This window comes from Delphinus delphis, chromosome 14, assembly GCF_949987515.2.
Source record: "Delphinus delphis chromosome 14, mDelDel1.2, whole genome shotgun sequence".
Lineage (NCBI taxonomy): Eukaryota > Metazoa > Chordata > Mammalia > Artiodactyla > Delphinidae > Delphinus > Delphinus delphis.
The window spans coordinates 25,298,398-25,314,038 of record NC_082696.1 but is presented as its reverse complement, the minus strand read 5'-3'; the positions used below and the strand labels follow the sequence as shown (position 1 = coordinate 25,314,038).

The following is a 15,641-nucleotide window of genomic DNA, read 5'->3' as shown; positions in this document are numbered from 1 at the left end:
CAATTTCCTAACTTATTTTTGAAATACAAAGCTGACTTAAATAAGTGTTATAATATTGGAATAAGTGGGAATTCAGAGAACATTGTAATTCATTCCTAATTCAGGTGGAGGGCAGGCAATTGCAGGATATTACAACAGGGTGGCTTTCACGTGGGCCTCCAAAGATGGACAGATCTTGAAACTATTTTGTCTTGCTTGTATAACACATTCATGAATAATTACGAAGTGTGTATCAGCAAAAAGAAAAACCCTAGTCCCATAAGAAACAACTCAATCCCACTAATAAGAAAAATTACCATTGTTAACACTGACTTTTTTCTATAAGCAGAGACATGGAAATTTATAATAAACATGCAGTTTTCTGACAAGTTTCTCTTAATGCATGGTAAGCATGTTTACATCTTTCTGGTATTTAGTTTCGGGTGATAAGATGTGTTTACCTTAATTTATTAACCAATTATCATTTTGTAGAATTTAAAAAATTTCTAGTTGTTTGTTACTATAGACATCTAAGATTTGTTAAAACATTTTTCAACAGTATATATATCTTTGAGTAGTCATCAAATTCTTTCTTTAGGAAAAATTCCTAGAAGTGGAATTGCTGACATATACTGATATGTTCTTTTCTCTATAATCTATTAACTTGCTCTGTTTTACTGTGTAACCCTCTTGATCTTACTTCTCTGTCCAACTACTGGATCATTTCTTTGATCCCCTTTCAAGCAACATAATTCAAGAGTTGTTGATATTCACCACATCCAATTCTTCTTCTTTTTCTCTCTCATAACCATTCCAATCAGGCTTTTCCCCAACCACTCCACCAAAACTGCTCTTATCCAAACAACCCATGACACTCCTTCCCTCCATTTTGTTAAATCCCAGAGTAAATCTCATTCATCATCTTACTTGATCACACAGTGGCTTCTGAGATAGATAATCATTCCCTCCTTATAGAAACTTTTTCTTCCCTTAGATCCAGGACATCACACGCTCTTTGTTTCTCTTCTCCCTCACTGGCCACTCACTCTGTCCCCCCATCCTACTGACCCTCATTCTCTTGGTGATCTCATTACATCTCATAGTTTTAAATACAATCTCCCTGCCAATGGATTCCAGCTATTATCTGTGGTCTAGTTCTCACTCCTAAACTCCAAAGTCAAATACACAAACTCACACACATTGCAAACTTACCATGCCCAAAACTCAACTCCTGATCTTTACTCATCTTGCCTAAAAAACAAAACAACCTGCCCCATCCAATCTTTCCCCTTCAATGGTCACCCTTCTTATTACTCAAGTCTAAAACAGAACCCTCCTTCCTCCTTGATATTTTTTCAATCTTATACCACCTTTAGTTCATGAAATCTTATTGACTCTAAGTCTAAAATATATCTAGAACCTCACCACCTCCACTTCTGCTAGTCTGGTCCATTATTTCTCCCCTGATTTAAAGAGCCCCAGCTGGTCTCTCTATTTTTGCCCTTAATCCCTGTAACTATTTCAAACGCAGAGGACCGAGTGATTCTTTTAAAATGGAAGTCAGATCTTGTCACTCCTCTGCTTCACCGTTTGACTCAGAATAAAAGCCAAATTCCTACAATGCTCTATAAATCCTGCACTCTGTGCTGCCCAACCACCTCCCACCCATGTATCCTCCCCGACCTTGTCTTCTATCTTCTACTTTTTTCCTGGCTCACTGCTCCAGCCCCCCTGACCTACTAGCCATTCTGAGAACTTATCAGGCACATGACTGCCTCAGGGCCTTTGCACTGGCTATTCCCTTTGTCTGCAGTGCTCTTCCTTCTGATACCTTCATGGGTCAGTCCCTTGAATCCTTCAGCTTTTTACACAAATATCACTTTCCCTGTGAGATCCTAATTGACTTCCCACTTTAAAATATGCCTCCCCCTTTCAGCGTTCACTCTGCTCCTTCTCTGCTTTTTCTCCACATCATCTATCACCTTCTGATGTATTACATATGTTATTTATGTAATATGTTTCTTTTTCTTGGTCCCCCCCAAAAATGTATCCATAAAAGCAGTAATTTTTTTCTGATTCATTCAATGCTGGAGGAGGGTCAACGTTACAGATTCACATTTAATGCTTTTGATCCATATTTCCAACTTGCTTATTTGCTTCTCAAGAAAAGAAAGTAAATAAGTAGATAAGATGGAGAAGGAGGGGCTTCCCTGGTCGCGCAGTGGTTAAGAATCCGCCTGCCAATGCAGGAGACATGGGTTCGAGCCCTGGTCCAGAAAGATCCCACATACTGCAGAGCAGCTAAGTCCGTGTGCCACAACTACTGAGCCTGTGTTCTAGAGCCCGCGAGCCACAACTACTGAGCCCACGTGCCACAGCTACTGAAGCTCACGCGCCTAGAGCCTTTGCTCTGCAACAAGAGAAGCCACGACAATGAGAAGCCCGTGCACCGCAACAGAGTAGCCCCCGCTCACCACAACTAGAGAAAGCCTGTGTGCAGCAACGAAGACCCAATGCAGCCAAAGATAAATAAATAAATTTATTAAAAAAAAAAGATGGAGAAGGAGTTGAGGGCATAGTATTGGCAAAACCACTGACATGCAAAAAAGCAAAATAGTGCACTGGTCTCCAGGTGCTCCTGATGTTTCAAAGTGGGGATACAGGATTGACTTAAAATAGGAACACATCCATGGAACAAAGCAACATGTTAACCGAAAGCACAAAATCAACTCATTCCACATGAAGAACGGAAAGGATGAAATGACAAAGGTGTTCCACACTAGGATACTGATTGAGGCACTGGGACACTTAGTGAAAATTTTTTTTATCACAAATAAGTTTGACAAAGTGCCAAAGTGTATTGGGGAGGGCAGCTCTCTTTGAAAAGGTAATAAAAACTATGGATCCTCCCACGAAAATTAGATGTACCTAAAAGTTTAGGGAGTTCACCACCCTCCCCAAAACCTATCCATAGACCACCATGGGCCAAAGATTGAGAATCCTAATTAAGAGAAAAGAATCCCACTTAACAATCATAACAATCACTTGAATGAAAAGGATGCCTGGATAAAAACATGGGTAGTTGCAATTCTGAGCTGTAACATTTTGAGTAAATATTTGAAGCTAAAGTTTACTAAAAGAAAGGATCCAACTCTCACGTCTTAAATGTCCAGTAGAATTAAACATCCCAAAGTTACCTCAGTGAATGTGTAAACTGAAAGTTTCTTATTGCTTGATATAAATAATTTTATAAAGTTCACAAGGTAATCAGAACTAAGACTATGAAAACAGCAAACATTCCATGCAAACAGTCGGAGCTATTGTCTCTCTGGCTTGTGTACAATTTTATCATTTAGTGTCTTTCATCTAAATAATTCACAAAAATGATATTAATGAGTGTTGCTTCACTACCAAATACTCCTTCTCTCTGTACCACAGAATCCAGAAATAATTACAGGAAGTTCAGCTTGGGTAGTTTTTGCTCAGCTATATGTCTGGAGAGGGATATGGTAAGGGAAGGAAGAGGGTCGTATTTACATCTAAATACAAACAGCTCTTTATTCACTGAGACCATTCGCGACACTATAATAACACGAATGCGAAGAACTCCTCTGTCTGAAATCTATTCCATGTCCGACATCTGATGCCAATCCTTACAGTGATAAAGGCCACAAAAGCAAATCCAGAGGCACTGAATTTAAATATAGTCCTGAGAGGTCTCTCTGGTTGGTTTCTTTTCCCTGTTGACACTCAGAACAAATTTCCCAACAGCCATCAGCCGAATTCATCCAAGCTGGATGCAGGCCAAGAAGCAGCAGTATTGTTGAAATCTGGGCAGCGAGGGGGAAGGGTGCCTGGCACATCAGTCGGGTGAAAACATGCGGGAACTGATGGGCAGCAGCTGGAAGAAGTTTGGCCACGCTGGCAGGGGGACATACGAGTGGTTAACCAGTGAACCGAGCCTACCTCTTCCGGAAACCCACCTGCAGGTTTGTACCTATGACTTATGCCTTTTCTTCCCCAAACTATCTTTGTTAGCTTTAAAACCAACAATGCCTACATTTTTAGGAAAACTTAGTGGCAACTTTTGTATTACAGGCGTGACAAAAATATGAATTCACTGAACGGCTTGGTCTAAGGAACTACCTTGAAAGTTGGTATCTTTTGACAATGATAAACTCAAGTAAAACTTGTCACAAATATATTCTAAGAACGCTTGATATAGCAAATATATCAAAGAACACCGAAGCTAGAAGTCAACAAATTTTTATGCCTTGGTATGACAACTTTGTTCTTTGCTCAGTCTACATTAAAAAAAAAAAAGAGAGAGAGAGAGAGAGACTCCCTTTGGCTCTCCAGCTGTTTCTAAGAGTTAGCAGAAGCGAAGGATCTTACTTCAGGAAGGGCAGCAGAGGGTTAAGGACGCTTTGCCTCTCACTAAGAAATGCAGCAGCTGTTTTGCTTTACCTGGGAAATCCCCAAAGAAGTCTCAATCTGAGGCGTCATTAAGGAAAAATATTGGTAGAAACCTAAAAACTCAGAATTAATTTTACGATCAGCAGGGAAATGTGTGATGCTACTGTCCCACCAGAAAGGGGGAAACAAACCTATTTTCTTGTTTTCTGGAAAATCGAGTGGTGAGATTGGTATTTAAATTCTCTAAAACCACTTTTAACAGAAATAAATTATACACATATATATGATATATCCTGCAGCAGTTACACTTTCTACTGGTTATTTCTTTAAAGTATTCCCTGAACAGCAAAGTCCTTGAGAAATATTAAAAGTTAAAAAACCACGTTGAGGGTAGTGAGACAACTAGAATATTTGACTAAAAAAAGACATCCTGGAAGGGTAAGCTGGGACAAAGTGAGAGAGTGGCATATACATATATACACTACCAAATGTAAGACCGATAGCTAGTGGGAAGCAGCCGCATAGCACAGGGAGATCAGCTCGGTGCTTTGTGACCACCTAGAGGGGTGGGATAGGGAGGGTGGGAGGGAGGGAGAGGCAAGAGGGAAGAGATATAGGGATATATGTATAGCTGATTCACTTTGTTATAAAGCAGAAACCAACACACCATTGTAAAGCAATTATACTCCAATAAAGACGTTAAAAAAGAAAAAGACATCCTTTCTGCATTAACAAAATCCACAACAATTTGAACCAATATACCATGAATCATTAAATAAACAAATTAAGGATACCATCATAAATTTGTTCATAGCTCTGTGATCTCGTAACTAGGAAGAAAGAAGAGTTCTTTATCTTAAGAAATTGTCCTAATCTGCGGTATTAAATAAGCCTTTCAGTGCCACTCAATATTTGGACAAAATAACCAATGGACGTACCAATTACAGAAGGGGACTGTAGCATCTCTGTTTTCACAAATTTTTGCAACTAATAGCATTAATAGCATAATGGTAAGCAAGAGGGTCTATTACAGAAAAACTTTTAAATAGAATTTTAAGTATCTTCATATTCTATGCATACTGAAGTTAGAGGGTTTAAATAGAGTATTTAAAATTTGATGCCCACAACTGTTTGGAAACTATTATCATCCACGTTACTGAAGGAGAATGAAGGAAAAATCAGTTATGCAAAATTCCTCGTTTATCAAGGTTGAAGAGTGATTAAGTATTAAGAGATAATAGCTTTAACATTTTAAATGATTCATGTAGTGGAAGAAAATAAACATTTAAATTGCTTTTTCAGTCCAACTTGATTTTTAAATAACTGTTGTAAATTTATTTGAGTTCTTATAGCTTTTATAATCAAAGTCCTTGTTACAGCACAGCAGATTTTTAGTCAACAGTTCTGATAAACTAGATTATGTGTGAGAAAACAAAGAATTCATAGTTCATTGATTCATTAAATTCTCATGCCAACCCTCCATAAAAGATGTTCTTATTCTCATTTCATAGAGAAGAAAAAGTAGACACAGAAGGGGCAAGTGAATGGTTCATGGTCATGCAGGTATCAGAAGGTCATATTGGAATTCGAGACCACAGCTATCAAAGCCCAAAGACGATGTTCTGCTTCCCAAGAAAACCTTTAATTGTATGCACTTTAAGTTAAAATATCTTAACTCATATCTTAGAGAAAACAAAATATTTAGCAGTGTAACTATTAAATAAACCATCTAATTTTGAGTCAGAATTAACAACATAGTTGTAAATTCTTTAGGAATTAAAAAAGATTATACGAACAACACTAGATAAGTCAGTCTCTTAACAGGTCAAGACCAGCAAAACATTTGTTATTTCCACCAAAATCAAGGCAAAAACCTCAGCTTTCGTATTTTATTACTGTAAGTTTTATTTTAAATCAGTAGACAAAGATCTTAAGATGTTGTCTCTTTAAACACAATTATAAGGCTTTACACTGTTTTCTTTTCCTCTGTAGTAGTGTATACTAACATTCACATGTGTTGTGAATGAACAGAGAAGCTTGTTAATACTTCATTATTTCTCAGTAGCTTTGTGTAAAGCAATGTCTATGCAATCTGGAACAGGACTTAGTTTTTCATAGGGCTTTTCTACCTTGCCATTGGAGTATCATTTCATGCTTATTATTTACTCCATCAAGAACCATCATTATTGTGAGCTGACACAATAAAATCAATACCTTTTAGGTTGCTTAAGAATGAATTTATCTGCAATTCTTGGGCTTCCCTGGTGGCACAGTGGTTAAGAATCCACCTGCCAATGCAGGGGACACAGGTTCGAGACCTGGCCCGGGAAGATCCCACATGCCTCAGAGCAACTCAGCCCGTGTGCCACAACTACTGAGCCTGTGTGCCACAACTACTGAAGCCTGCACACCTAGAGCCCGTGCTCCACAACAAGAGAAGCCACTGCAATGAGAAGCCCGTGCACCGCAAAGAAGAGTAGCCTCCCACTCACAACCAGAGAAGAGCCACGCACAGCAACAAAGACCCAACACAACCAAAAGTAAATAAATAAATTTATCTGCAATTCTTTTTCTTAAGAGAATTCCAAATTTCCATATTTATCTTACAAATATTGCAAAAACATACTGAGGAAATTTCAAAATCTCAATCATCATAAGCATCAGCTATCCAATCGGATTTCAAATGTTGATTACATGAGTATTGAGCACATAACAATGTCAGATTTTACTCCAGAATTAAAGAAGTCAGTTCCATATAATCCTTCTGTGGCAATAAAACATTATCGGTCTAATTCTAAACAAAATAAGTACATAAATAGTAAGCGTTCTCATTCAAAGAATGAGTGATGGACCTGCCAACTGAAACTTATCCTAATGTTTTTACTTCAGTGGAAATAGTGTAGGGTACCCTTGTGTACTTTTGACATTCTGAATTTATACTTTATCACGGAAGTACACCTTACTTCATGCAGGCTCAAGCTCATTGGCATAAATGAATGATTAGAGTGATTTTTAGAGTCAGTAAATGATAAGGAGAATACAAGACGAAGACAGAGATCAGCCTTAGAAATGCAGCGCTCTTCTTTCCCCATCTTCTAACTCAATTCCGTTCCCTAACTCCAGGGCACCCAGAAGATAAGTTCCACCAAGGAAGATGTGGAGCCCTTCCTGTGCATCCTTCTTCCAGCCACTGTCCTGCTCTTCCTGGCCTTTTTGCTGCTTTTCCTGCATCGCCACTGCCAGGCCTCTCGGCCCCAGGGGCAGGTTTCCAGCCTCGACCTTCCAGAGCACCCGCCTGCAGGAGAGGTGACCGACTTCCTGCCAGGCTTACTCTGGAGCAGCGAGCAGACCTTCCCTTACTCCCTGCTGCCCGGGGAGGTAGCCCTTCTCTCGTGTTCACCACCCTCCTATGAAGAGGCCACCAGGAACGCCCCTGGAGGAGAGGCCCTGGATGCGGGCCTTCAGTATAAAGCGGGTTCACTATAAACCGCTCTTGTAACCATTAAAACAGCTCTCCACCCTTCAATGAGCCCGCGTGAGCAGGGGGACAAGGGCCTCTGGACCTAAGACGCTGCAATTCACTGGCCAACACCTGGATGAATGGGGATGGGGGGAGCTTGACAAACGTCAATCTTGTTAATGCATTTTCAAGTTCCTTAGGGAAAAGTCTCCCCAGGTCGTTCTAAAGATGACCGGGCTCTTTTATAACATATAACGGCCCTGAGAAAAACAAGAAAGTTCCATGTGAAGAAAAAGAATTACTAGTGAACACAGGAAGGAAAAGGAGGAAGAAAAAGAATTACTAGTGAGGCTTCCCTGGTGGCGCAGTGGTTGAGAGTCCGCCTGCCGATGCAGGGGACACGGGTTCGTGCCCCGGTCCAGGAAGATCCCACATGCCGCGGAGCGGCTGAGCCTGTGAGCCATGGCCGCTGAGCCTGCGCGTCCGGAGCCTGTGCTCCGCAACGGGAGAGGCCACAGCAGTGAGAGGCCCGTGTACAGCAAAAAAAAAAAAAAGAATTACTAGTGAACACAGGAAGGAAAAGGAGGAAGAAAAAGAATTACTAGTGAACATAGGAAATAGCCCTGAAAAGAAAAACAGAAAAATGTTGATAAGCCAAAGATAACTGCTTTTGCCACCAAAATAAAACTTTTCTTCCCACACAAGTTTTTCAGGGCCTCATCATTTCACTTCTGTGTGAAGATGCATGGAGAGTTCTAGAAGGTGAGAGAAACACCTCTAGAGCTGTAGTAGTAAATAATGGTGAAATGTTTCAATATTAATAATAAAGAACAGACAGTTGCAAACATTTTAGTTTAAAAAAAAAAGCTCTCCGAAATTCTCTCCTCTGTAGTGCTGCTCTTGCTTACTTTCTGATTTGCTTCCTAGAATGAGAGGATTTGGCTTAGTTACATGTGAATGTCTCACACTAGAATACTGTGGGTTGTCTGTGCTGAACAAAGGGTAGCTGCTCTGACACATTACCTTGGGGGACACAGTGACAGTGTGTGTCCTCACCAAGCAGCAGGAACAAGAATAGAAGTCAGTTTAACATTGGAAGGGAAAAGTCGAAATCTTGGATCCCATGGTAAAGAGAAACACAGGTAAGCTCTAACAGGAATCTTATACATCGCATAGTTCAAACTCTTGCCTTGCCGATGTCAAAACTGGAGTTCAGAGCTTCCCTGGTGGCGCAGTGGTTGAGAGTCCGCCTGCCGATGCAGGGGACGCGGGGTCGTGCCCCTGTCCGAGAAGATCGCACATGCCGCGGAGCGGCTGGGCCCGTGAGCCATGGCCGCTGAGCCTGCGCGCCCGGAGCACAGGCTCCGCAACGGGAGAGCCCACAACAGTGAGAGGCCCGCGTACCGGAAAAAAAAAAACTAGAGTTCAGAGAGGTTAAGTAACTTGTCCAGTGTTAAATACCACCAAAGAGGCAGAGCTGGGACCAGAAGCCTGGCCTCTCCATCCTGGGCCAGAGCAGCTTCCACGGTGCCAGCTGGTCTCCCAAGAAATTGCAAATGTGGAATTTCAGTCCCCGCTCCTGAATGGGGGTCAGCACTCACAACAGGATGGACATAGCTCTGGGTTTGGAATGGGATACAAATCTCCCTCCATGATTTTCAAATGGGGAGGTAGAGGTGGGTCATGTACCACCTGGGGGCTGTATCAGGATACCCACCCACCTGGGTGGGTATCAGGATAAGAACCACACATGGTTTTTAAACTCGTACTTATTGCTGTAATTTCAGGGGGAAAAACTATTTTTAGTGTTTTCACAGTATAAACTACAACACTAAACAACCTTTTGATGGTTCAAAATGAACAACAAATGACTCTTTAAAGCTTTTTTTTTTCCGGTACGCGGGCCTCTCACTGTTGTGGCCTCTCCCGTTGCGGAGCACAGGCTCCAGACGCGCAGGCTCAGCGGCCATGGCTCACGGACCAAGCCGCTCCGCGGCATGTGGGATCTTCCCGGACCGGGGCACGAACCCGTGTCCCCTGCATCGGCAGGCGAACTCTCAACCACTGCGCCACAAGGGAAGCCCCTTTAAAGTTTTTTTGACATGAACATTTTTATGCTAGATATGCAACGTGGTACAGTTTTAGAAAAATAAAGTAGGATGCGTTACTTTTCAAACATAATCTGACAGAAATAAAGTAATTTCTTTGAGGGCTGAAGCAAAATATCTATTTGAGTGAAAAAAATTAATAATATTTCTTTCAGGAAAATCGTACTGAACAATTCTCTAATGGCCTTTAAGGGAAGTAAATAAACAAATGGAAATGAAAAGCTCAGCAGACAGCCTTCTTTTTTTAATCCTAAGAATCTAGTTCTTTTGGGAGACTCTGTTGAGTCTTTCCCAACTGCCATTTCTTCCTCTTCCCTTGCTAACAGAACCCTGGTTTGGTTCTGGGATCCTGGAACCACCTGTGAGAGGCAGACCAGATCCCGCCCGATGACAGGGGACGCATCATGATAATTAATTATGGTGATCTCAATTCCTTCACTGGTGGCTGATTGGTCTTTGGGACTGAAGGAGAGATCTACACAGGAGGAGAGGCTTGGTCTAAAAAAGACTGCCTCATATTAAAAATAAACGCATGGAAGGAGATACTCTTCCTCTTTGCTGGATGTTATGTATCTGCATGTGATGCTTAGAGCTGCAGCAGCCATCCTGCAACCATGAGGCAAGACATCAGCCAGGACTAGTATTGAGGATAGTAGAGTAGAAAGATGGAAAACACCTGGGTTGATGATTGTCAAGCAGCTGAATAACCCTGCAGCTATCTATATTTTAATGAGAGAATACCTTTCCTACTGCTTAAAGCCATTTAAGCCATGCTTGTTACTTGTAGACAAAAGCATCCCAATTGCCACAATTTCAAAGGCTAATAAGGAAATACATTGCCATGTTTAAAAATGTTCTGATAGACTTATTTGAAATAAGTAGTCAATGTTAGGACTCATTGAAGATGTTGTCAATGATGTAGCTAAGGAAACATTTTCTTTTGTGGAACCAAACTGAAGAATTGAAGAAAATAAACTACAGCTGAACTATTGCCAAACTACAGCCCCTAGGCCAAATCCCACTTGCAACCTGTTAATTGTACATCCTGAGACAAGACTGATTTTTGCCGTTTTTAATAGTTAAAAAAAATCAAAAGAAAAGTATTTCATGACACATGAAAACTATATGAATTAGAATTCTGGCAGCTAGAAATAAAGTTATTGGAACCCAGTCACGCCCACTTACCTATGGCTGCTACATCAGGAGTTGGGTAGTTACAACAGAGACTATATGACCTTCAAAGCCTAAAATATTTACTATCGGTTCCTTTAGCGAAAAAGTTTGCTGAAACCTGCTGCACACCAGTGGACTCCAACCCTAGTTCCATGGTAGAATTACTCGACGAACTGCCAGAAATACTGATACCAAGACCCATCTGGACCAATTAAACAGAAATAAAGCCAGTGATTCTAATACGAAAGCAAGGCTGAAGGTCCTTTCTCTACGTAATGTGGGTGGGTACAAAATACAGGTGAGCTTCCATGTGGACACATGTACGGTAACAGGTTTAGAGAAAACTAGATCTGTAAATCTAGCTTTGAACCATCATTTATAACCCAGCATTCTCTGTAAATCCCCTCCTGAAGCCATCAGCCTAATGTGCATCTGCCACCAATTCAATTCACAAAGCAGGATTTGCCAGCAGAATATTAGAAACAACAGTGTCAACAGTGCATCCTTGTGTAAATGTTGACACAACTGGCACCCATGGGTAGTACTAGCTGTTAGCACTCCGAGACAGAGAGTGGAATTTTTTTTAAAAATCCAGGGATGAAAGAACTAGACCTTTAACAGCTAAAACGTATTTGGGGAAGCAATAATTGTAGCCAGAAAAGATTAAGAATGGGAGGGAGTATAATAGGAACAGTGACCAGTATGTGGACATTTTCACTAAGTTCTACACGGGACGAGAAAATATCACTCAGGTAACATTTTATACAAAGGAAAAGGAGTCCAGTTTCTGGTCTGGCATGAAAAGAGCTTGAAAGTCATTCCTCCATCCTAACAACAAGAAAACGCTGAACAAACTGAAAAATCAACAACTCTTCTTAAATCCCTCAGAGAACTGAGGTCACAAACCGCTGTCCCCCAAATTAGGCAGAAGGCAGATACAAAGAATCACAACTTACCTCAGCAGAAATCCGCAAGCAGAAACGTCCTCAGGGACCAGCGCCAGGGTGGGGCAAGATGAACTGTAATCGAAGGATTGCTGGAGGCTCAGAGTACACAAATCTGAGAATTAAAAACTCCAGAGGGGCCCAAACTCAGTTACTCTTGCCTCTAGGAGCCCTACCAGATTCTCACAGTGGAGCTCTGGGAAGAAAACCTTTTCGTGCTTCCAGCAGGAGGAGAAGAGGAACCATTTTGAGATACCTCAGAACGCGCCGATCTTCTTAACGAGGTCTGCCCTCAGGAGAAACTACTTCACCAAGGCCTAGCCTGCTGGGGTTTTATCAGAGCCTAACTCCCCTGGGGGGAGGGAAATTCCCAGCCCCAGCTGGTTCTAGTCTTACTCTGCGGAAGGGAAATACCCAACTCCAGCCCTGCTAGTTATCTTGTTGCAATTAATGGGGGAAAAGAAAAAGCAACAGAGAAGCACTTGTGAAGTTCACAGCCCAGCGGCATAGGCTCACTACAAAACTGAGACCTAATCATAAAACTATAAAACGTTTTCCCTTGCCCCACACCAAACTACCAGCCACCACATTATTACAGGCCTATTTACTGCAGTCCCTTTTACCTAGTACGTTGAGTTTACCTTTCAAGAAAAAATTGTAAGTCATACTAAAAAGCAAAAAACACAGTTTGAAGAGACAGAGCAAGCATCAGAAACAGATTAGAGATGGCAGGAATGTTGTTGGAATGATCAGACCAGGAATGTAAAATAAATATGATTAATATGCAAAGGGCTCTAATGAAAAAAAAATAGACAACATGCAAGAACAGATGGGCAATGCCTGCAGAGAGATGGAAATTCTAAGAAAGAACCAAAAAGAAATGCTAGAAACCAAAAACACTGTAACAGAAATGAAGAATGCCTTTGATGGGCTTATCAGTAGACTGGACACAGCTGAGGAAAGAATCTCTGCGCTTAAGGAAATGTTAATAGACCCTTCCAAAATGGAAAAGCAAAGAGGAAAAAAACTGAAAAAAAAAAATCAAAGCAGAATATACAAGAACTGTGAGACAACTACAAAAGGGGTTACATACGAGTAATGGGAATCCCAGAAAGAGACGAGAAAGAAAAGAACAGGAGAAATATCTGAAGCAACAATGGTGGCAAATTTCCCTACATTAATGTCAAACCACAGATCCAGGAAACTCAGAGAATATCAAGCAGGAATAATGCCCAGAACAGAGCAAAACAAAACAAAACAAAACAAACAAAAACTACACCTAGGCACATCATATTCACACTGCAGAAAATCAAAAATAAAGAAAAAGTCTTGAAAGAAGCTGGCAGGGGGTTGGGGGAGAGAACCTTACCTATAGAAGAGGAAAGATGAGAATTACACACAACTGTTCCTCAGAAACCATGTGGTCCCAAAGACCAAATCAACCCCTGGTAAAGGAACTGAGATCACCATCTTCTGATGTTAGAATAAGGTATCATAAGCATCAACAAACTCTTAATCCCCACCGTATTCTTAGTGCAGTGCAGGGCTCTCAATATAGAGTTAAAACTTACCTTCTCCAATTCCCCAGCGTTTTCAGACAATACACAGAGTTGGATGTTTTGAAGGGCCAACATTAGCATTCATCTTCTCCATCTGGATTCGGAACAAGGTGAGGCCAAAGTTAAATTTTCTCACTTCAAACACTGAATCTTCTTGGTTCTAAATTATTCATTAGTTACTCCTTTATCACATTCATAAGACCTGTCTCAGAGGGTTGTTAGAAGGATACAATGTTAAAACACACATCTGCCAAAAAGGCAGAGTCAGTACTAGTGCCTTTCTGTATTTATCATCCCCTATAATACACCATGTGTTCTTACCCTCTTGTAGGGAAACTAAGACATCAGGGCCTGCCTTTCCATTAGCCTCACCTGGCACCATGCTTAGAGCTCACATTATTTTTAGGGGCCCATAAAAATATTTTCATTTCTTTTACAATCAGAATTTTAAAAGTTAACTTTGGGGGTCAAAGATTATATTCATCTTTATACCAGCACAGTCGTAAAATATAATTTTTGTATTTTTCTACAGAGGAAGGGACCCACCAAGGCAAAAGTACCTTGGGCCTGTCACAGTTATAATGCAGCCCTGGGAGAGAGGCTATCCCAGTTCAAAGCAAGCCAGCTTCAGGCAAGAGAAGAGAGATCTGAATTTTTTCAGAGGAAACACCTGTGCTCTCTCTCTCCTCCCTATACAAACCCAATGGTTCTAGCCACACTTTCCCTCCCTCTCTCCTCTCATTTTGTTAACGTCATCATAAAAGTAAACAAGTAAGTGATTTCAATAAGTTTTCTCCTATAGGCAGAATGTATAAGAACGCAATATGTGTGTTCAATAAGCAAGGGATCAGGTGAGTTCAAAGAACCAATTTCAGTTCCTAATGAACAGGTCCAGAGTTTTTACTCACAAAAGACCATACTAATAACTACTATTTATCAGGATACAACATGCAAAACATTGGGCTAAGATAAACAGGCATTATCTCTTGGAATCCTCAAAAATCATATGAGGTGAATACCATCCATTTGTACAAATAAAGAAACAGATTCAATAAGGCTGAACCACATGCCCAAGGTCACACACCAGGAAGTAGGAGAGCTGGGATGGAAAGCCAGACTCTTAAATCTTGAAGGAGACACCTTCTTCTGATCTGGTGGAGGGATGGCTTTATATGTTGAAGGACGCAAGCTATAGAATTCATGACTATGGCAGGATTGAAGCCATCGTGGGCCCAGAAACTGACACCCAATTCCAGTTCACTGGTATTAAAAAAAAAAATGTCAACACTTACACTCTCACAAGTAGAATGAACCATGTACAGACCACATATGCAGGCTTTGCTTTGGTTATCCTGTATTTCAAGTGCAGGTCCAAAAGAGTTGCAGATGTGAAAGCAACATTTACGGAGTCCAACCTGTCTCTACTGCATCCATTATGTTCTCAGCCCTAGAGAAGCTAATATCAACTCATCAAATGATATTCCATTTGTACAATAAATATGAACCTGGAAAAATTCCCCATGTTTCTAAACATTAAATAAATAATAAAAACCAAACTAAAACACAAAATGTATGTAATATATTTAAATATGAATTTAGATTAATTTCTTTTAAGAGTTTTTGAGAACATTGGCTACCTAGTTGTGGTGTATTTGGTTGTCTACTTTTACTTCAATGCATGAACCTTTTAAAATCAGTGTGGATATCCCTCTCTGTTTTTACAAACACCACAGTCTCAGAAGTTATATCAGCCTCACATTGATTAGAATTTATGTTTTAATTTTTAAAGACATTCCCAGCTTTAGACCTTAGCTTTCTTACCCTCAACCCCACATTCAATCAATGCCTCTTCATTTTCTGTGGCCCATGAGAAAGGCGGTTCACAAGTGCTTCTAAAGACACTCGATCACGGTCTGTGTCTGATAAATTCGGACTGGCATTCATTCAACATTTATCAAGCAATTACGTGTCAGGCACTGAGCAAAGTGCTAAGTGTAAATGG

General features: G+C 40.7%; 1 protein-coding gene and 1 pseudogene across 1 annotated transcript; both read left to right on the top strand.

The window, feature by feature from the left end:
- Positions 1-3,857: 3,857 nt before the first annotated feature.
- Positions 3,858-7,865, top strand: SMIM28 (small integral membrane protein 28). Its single transcript, XM_060030510.1, is given in 3 exon segments — positions 3,858-3,968; positions 7,519-7,840; positions 7,843-7,865. Coding segments are annotated over 3 exon segments (456 nt in total).
- A 6,946-nt stretch (positions 7,866-14,811) lies between these two features.
- LOC132437128 (ATP synthase membrane subunit K, mitochondrial pseudogene) lies at positions 14,812-15,090 on the top strand (annotated as a pseudogene).
- Positions 15,091-15,641: the final 551 nt, after the last annotated feature.